This window comes from Pygocentrus nattereri, chromosome 16, assembly GCF_015220715.1.
Source record: "Pygocentrus nattereri isolate fPygNat1 chromosome 16, fPygNat1.pri, whole genome shotgun sequence".
Classification (NCBI taxonomy): domain Eukaryota; kingdom Metazoa; phylum Chordata; class Actinopteri; order Characiformes; family Serrasalmidae; genus Pygocentrus; species Pygocentrus nattereri.
In genome coordinates, this window is record NC_051226.1 from 26,674,700 (window position 1) to 26,681,451 (window position 6,752).

The 6,752-nt window shown below is 41.6% G+C and overlaps 1 protein-coding gene across 1 annotated transcript; it reads left to right on the forward strand.

The window, feature by feature from the left end:
- Positions 1-326: 326 nt before the first annotated feature.
- On the forward strand, positions 327-6,643 carry si:ch73-362m14.2 (NHS-like protein 2). The gene is made up of 4 exons (XM_017701147.1): positions 327-536; positions 3,251-5,266; positions 5,355-5,496; positions 5,838-6,643. Exons 2-4 carry the CDS (start codon positions 3,373-3,375, stop codon positions 6,100-6,102), a joined length of 2,301 nt encoding a protein of 766 aa, XP_017556636.1. The 5' UTR covers positions 327-536; positions 3,251-3,372; the 3' UTR covers positions 6,103-6,643.
- The last annotated feature ends 109 nt before the right edge of the window (positions 6,644-6,752 follow it).

A 6,752-nucleotide genomic window follows, 5' to 3' on the forward strand; every position in this document is an offset into this window, starting at 1 on the left:
ATGGATTCTCGCAGCAGTTCTGCTGTTAATGTCAGTATAGACATAGACCCTCTCGCTTCATCACTGGATTGAGCTGAAATGTTACATCGGACCCCTGTGTTCCGTGCCGTTGCTATGGATCTGGATGCAGTTCTCTCGTGCCGCTCGTGTTTGTACGGTACGGTTGAAAGAGGAGAGCTTGCACAGTTCTGCTCTGATATATTGCTGTTTTTGACAGGCAGTGCAGTGAATGTACAGTCTCTGAGGATTTGGTGTTTATGTAATGTGTCTCTCATTCTCTCCCTTTTGCTCTCGCTCTCTCTCTCTCTCTCGCTGCCTTTCCTCAGCATCCAGCGAACTTGAACTCGGAAAGGAAGCGAGCAGCCCACTTCCTATCGTCATGGTAACAGCATGTGAATGCATTGGGCCATATTGGTGAGCTAGCAAGAGAGAGAGAGCAGGAGAGTGTGAGAGAGAGAGAGAGAGAGAGAGAGAGAGAGGGTGCAAGTGGGAACTACATCAGAAAATACAGCTCAGTCTCCAGAGCCATCTGAAAGGTAGGTAACAGGGGGGATAGGGGCTATTAGGAGGGGGCTTTGAGCGTGCGAATTTCCTAAAATAGAGAGACTTTCATTGTCGCACCACAAAATTAGGTAATGTCGTGCATGGCGTACCTACAGTGTCTGCGTCAGTGTATTTTGGCCAGGTGACCCTGACTTTGACCGTGCAACTTGTGGCTTCTCTTCTCTGCTTGATCTTCACTCGCGGTTACGTAATGATAACCACTGTCAGTATGTTTTGATATCGCGCCGTTATTGCGTTTCATCATTTCTCTCATTAGATATGCGTGTTCATTCAAAATACGACATCTTTGAGTGATTTGTGTCGCAGGCACTTGCAAGGTTGAAATACTTGCTTCGTTTGCAAAGATGTATTTGATATATGAAGATATAACGTTGTCATATCATAGATTTTATTGGATGCACATGTAAATACATGTGAGTGGCGAAATGTGTGAGCTTGACCAGCGTTTCATCAGCTGAATTATTTATCACATTTCTCACATTCGGATTCAGAAAGACATGGGTGTTCATGATTCTTTTTTTCTACCCTGCGTAAAAACACCACGTTTGATGGGAAGACAGAATAAGCAACAAGCACAAACAGATGTTGATCTTTGCAAAATATGTACATCGACAGATCATGTTTTGATGGAATCAGTTAAAATGCCTGATTATGCTCCTGATCTTGCTGGAGTTTGAGGGTGCTGCTGCAGAAATACAGATATTAACATTCATCCTGCTTTTCTGAAGAGCAAGCATTTAGTCCGTTTGGTGGTGTGTCTCTAGCAAGTGCACCCAAACACTTCTCATGTCATAGCACACTGCAACAGCTACAAGAATGCTGTGTGGATGCACCTCACTTGCTTTAGGCACTTGAAATCTCAGGCTTATTATATCCAACGGTTTATTATCCACCAACTATATGGACTACAGCAGAGAAGTTCTTGGAGTGAGTCCTGGCAATATAAGGAGTTAAACCTGGTCTTTCCTTTAGTGGTCTTTTGATTTTTAGTCTTTTTTTTAAGGATGCACCATATTGGTATCGGCAGATCTTTGCTTTAAAAAATATATCAGTAATAGTATATGATGATTAGATTTGACTAATATTTCAAATTGATATTCAATGACATATTTATTGTACTTCTTAGGAGCAGAATGTTTTGGTAATGCTGGGCTACTGTGCTAAAATATCTACAATTTATTCATTTTACTGCATTTGTAATGTGCTACAAATAAAGGTTATACTTCTCTGTAATTCTGATCCAGGTGGATTTAGCGCCAGTTCATACTTTTTGAAATTGTTTATGTATCAGCATCGGTAGATAGGTTAATGAAAATTATCAGATGTTGGCAATCAGCCACAATTCCTATATTTGTGAATTTCTAGTCATTATTAAATGTTAGAACAGCTGAAAAGCCGACACTTTTCCTGCTGTCACGTCAAAAGGTTTTTTGTCAATAGTGGATGAGTACCACTGTTCTTCATATTTTCACTGCTTTTTTGATGCTTTTTGATGAAACTCAGCTGCAAAACAGTCTGTTTTGAATTTTTTTTTTGTGATGTCATGATTCGGCCGACAGTCTTTTGCCCATTCACGCTGAAGTTACAAGGAGTGTTTCAGCCTGGACTGCTTTTTGAATAAAGTACAATACAGGGCGGCCATATGATATATCACTATTAAATGTGGTGTCAAAAACAGCCTGCTTAATTGTAAGCAAAAGAAGTTCGAAAATATTTATTGTTTTTGGTACATAATACCACACAAACATCATGAGTGAGCATGAAAAAGAAGTGAAAGAAAGAAAAAAATTTTGAATATAGACCTTTTAGTAAAACACTTGGTGTTTCAATACCAGCATTATTTGAGATGCATTTTTTTTACTGTATTGAACTGTGAAGTTGTTTGTAGGTAGAGGATGATGTCGGTCTTGTGATGAGCTGCTATATACTTCACCTGTGCCCTTGCACTGGTTGTTGTTTGTCTGAGACAGAGCTATGTTGCTCTGTTGGTACAGCTGAGTATTTATATAAAGCAGAGAAAGAGAGAGGACGAGTAAGATTGGGGAATTCAGGAAATGAATTCAGGAAATGAAATGAACATAACATTTCTAAACTGCACTGAAAACTTTATAAACACAAACAGAGTTCCAGAAATGTAACATTTCAACATTCCTAGGTTATTGTGTTCCATATATCCCACCAAATATTATTAACAGCATTTCTGACATCTCTCTGACAATCTGTGTGTTTAGCTAGTGGTCATAGTTGGATCGAGAGCTGCTCTACATGGAATTTGGGTGCGATTTATGTGTATTCTTCTTCCTATCTTGCTTGTGACATCCTACTCAGTGTTAATATCCACTATTCACCATTACATCTAGCTCTATATACATGCATTATATAGCTACTGTAGAGATTCCTTTTGGGTCTGCTCTCGTTCTGTGTATGGATGAACAGGTAACTGTTGCCATGGTGAACACCCACTCATGTGCCAAACAAAGATCCAGATAGGCTGATATTTTCACTCTCTCTTTTTCTTTCCCCCTCTCCTTGCTTCAAAATGATTAGAAAGTGATATAATCTCTTGGTACTTCAAGCAATGAATTACACTGAGTCACTTAAGTCTTAAATATCACAAATTAAATATTTGACTTGTTTAGGTTACACCATACTGTGCTAAATTGAACACTTCTCTGTATGACTGTAGGTTGTGTATTTCCCACAATGCACAGAAGAAAAACCCTAAGGAAATGATGGAATTCCACCATATTTGAAAAAGAATCGGTTCCAATACAAATCTCAAAAACTTGCCTATCCTCCTCAAGAACGATGGAGCACACAGCCCTGTTTTGCCCATCCCAGACCTGGACTGGCCCCAACGTCTCAACTTTTTCAGCTGAGTGGGATGACTCCTTGAACTCCTATCTTTTGGCACCTGATGTGATCAAACCCCCTCCACAATTCCAAGATCCAGAAGAACCATGCCAGTCCCCACCAACCAGCTCCACTGTCAGAAGGAGGGATAAAGAACGGGTTGGCACAGGCAACTCGCAGAAAGAGCGTAGAAGCAGACCTGCCAGTGCCATGGAACCTCACCGACGTTCATTGTCCCTTTCCACAGCCATCACCTCCAACCCAGCTGTAACTCGCAGACGATGTGAAAGTTATGCCCTGTCTTATCCCAGCAGCAGCTCAGAGGACAGTGGCAGTGATAGCACCTCTGTAAGGAAAGGAGATCATCTTCCTGATGCAGTGCCTCAGTCCAGGGCCCGCAGCATTGTTCTGAGAAAGGCCAAAAGGAAACCAGCCCCACCTGTACGGACAGTGTCCCTGAACAAGCTTGCAGATTTGAAGCCTCCAGAGCGTAGAACACGGAGCCTTTACATCCCCAGCGACGCCCAGAATGTCATGCTCCTTCCGGACCTTATTCCGGTACTTAAGGCAGAGGCTGCCAACTCTGAGCAGTCCACCCATGCTGCTGAAGGATCAAGAAAGGTTCCACTGAGTCAGCCAATCTCCAGCCATAGGCCACTCAAAGAGATGAAGTCCAGTGAACCATCCAAATCTAGCTCAGGCCCCTGTCCAGGAACTTCCATAAATGAAGCCACAAAGATCCCTTACAACTCTGATTGCAACAACTCTCCATCGTCCTCTCGGTCCTCTCCCTCTCAACCCTCCATCTCCTCCCCTACCAAACCACCTGGGTCAGCCTCCCCCTCTAGTGGCTACTCAAGCCAGTGCGAGACACCAACTCAGTCAGTTATAACAGGACCCTCTCCTCTTGGCTGCAGGATGCGTCCCAAACCTTCCAGTGCTGTTCCTGGCCAACGGGCAAGGAATAGCAGGACAAGATTATCCCTACAGTTGCCTGAAATGCAAGATGCCAGACCTATGCCTAATCCAGAACCCTCCCCTGTCCATCCTAAAGCAAATCGTCGCTACTCAGACACATCTGCCACCACAAGACCTAAGCAAAGAATGAGCAACAGTATGCTGATAATGCCTGTGGTGACTCAGGAAGACCTGAACAATGTGCGCTTGCGTTCTGTCAGTAGCTCAGACCTGGAAAACACAGCTGTCTCTGGTGTGATAGAGGAAGAGAATGAAAGGGATGGAAGCTCTGCAACTATGCAGCAGAGTCCCAAAGCTAAACCCCCTGTAGCACCCAAGCCACCTGTGTCTAAAAGGCCACCCAATGCTGTGGCAAAGTCCAGTTTTGGTGCACCATCTGGTGCAGATCCTCCACCACCCTCTACTAGTTATGTACAGGATGCCATTTATTCAACTGTTAGTAAGGTCAAGTCAAATGCTGTTTTTCCAACGCTGTCTAATTCTGGTATTGACCATGAATATCACCAGGTGCAGCAGCAGCATGATTTTCAGTCTCAACAGCATATAAAGGAGAGCATTCGTCCACAGTCCCTATGCAACTCTGGAGCCCCAAATATGCTACCCTTCAACACTGCCAGCCACACCAAACCAAATGAACCCCAAAAGAAGAGAAGAGCACCAGGTCCTCCAGTTGCAAAGAGACCCGATACTGTCTACTTACCTTGTGATAACGCATCTGCAATGGAGAATTTGGATAAGCATGCCCAGCCACCTCTCAGTTATTCACAACCTGAGAGCTCTCAAAAGGAATATCATGTCACAGTATATGGACTCATTCCCACTTACTTACATGACGGTGAAAGAGAACAACCGAATGTACCAAGCTTACCTGGTAAGGACTTTGTAATGATGATAATTTGTAGAATGAATGTTTTATTTATGAAGTCTTAGGTAACTGATCCCTCATTTCTCTTGACCAGAGCATGAGTCATATCGAAGAGTTACAGAGGAGGGACAAGTGCCAGACATTAGTGCTCTGCAGTTGGGGGGTGAAGAGGATGACGTTTTTCTTCACAAATCTGCATCTCACACAACAGAAGACTTGTTCACCATTATTCACAGGTAGCAGCAGTTAAAATATTATGAAATGTTTAGAAATGGTTTGCGTTATTGCGTATTGTGACAGTCTCCCGAGTGGCCATTTTACAAAAGAGGAAAAAAAATGTTCTTAACTTTTAAATCAAAATATTTTATTTCAAGCAGTTTTCAATAGATTTTTCTAAAAAAAAATTCAGGCAATGTAAAGAGCATGTGGAATTTTCCAATTAAATAAAAAAAATCAAAATGGAGATACAAATGAGTTTTCCAGCTATTTTCAAGTGAAATGTTGTAACTCTTGTGGTGTTTGATACCTTACATTTTGTAATTATTTTGCCCTTTCCAAATAATTTGCTTTTTGGCAGGTCTAAGAGGAAACTCTTGGGTCGCAAAGACTCCTTTGATAACAAGCAGGGTGACTTGGGCACTCAGACGATTGGCGGCGTTTCCAAGACTACTTCCCAGAATGACAACTTCATGGCTCTCCTGAGAAGAACAAGAAGTGCCAAGGCGAGCTCCGGGAGCCGAATCTCAGCCGCAGAGCTTCTGAGGAGCTCAAAGCCTACAGCTACAGGGCCAGAGCTGACTAATTACAAAAACCTCTACATGATGCAATCACATGGTCCTTGAACCCATATCTGTGGATCTGTTGTTATCGATGTTGTCTTGGCTGAAAATCACATTGTCACAGTTTTGCTTGCTTAAGCTTGTGAACAATCAGCTTGTAAATATCTGTTGTTTCAGTATATAGTAATTTGGACAATTCTGATTTTGTTTGAAATCTTTGAAATGAATCTTCTTTCATAACTAAAAACTCAGACGTTAACTCAGTAAGTGGAAATTTATATTCTGCAAATTGCAGAAAAAAGCTTTATATGTAAATATAAATACAGAAAGTGTTATATCTTGTCTAAATGTTATATTGTATGTTTCTGGGACCTTCTGGCCTGCTTTAAGTGAGTTCAACATTTTGTCACACAGCATAAAAATGTTGCATAATAATGCTGTATGTTGATGACTGTTTCCACATGATACTGCTGTAGATTTGCACATGTTAAAAATATAAAATTTTTACCCATATGTGGTACAATGCATGTAACAACAAATTAAGCATTAACAGTGAATTGGGTGTAATGATTTGGGTGTTATAATAAAACATTTGCAGTTCTTAGCGCTTGTTAATGTGTTATATACATTATCAAGACATAAAATACTGATGTTAATTGCCAAAATTGCCTGGTCATTGGGATAAGAGAGATACCTGAGGAAGAGCTTGCACG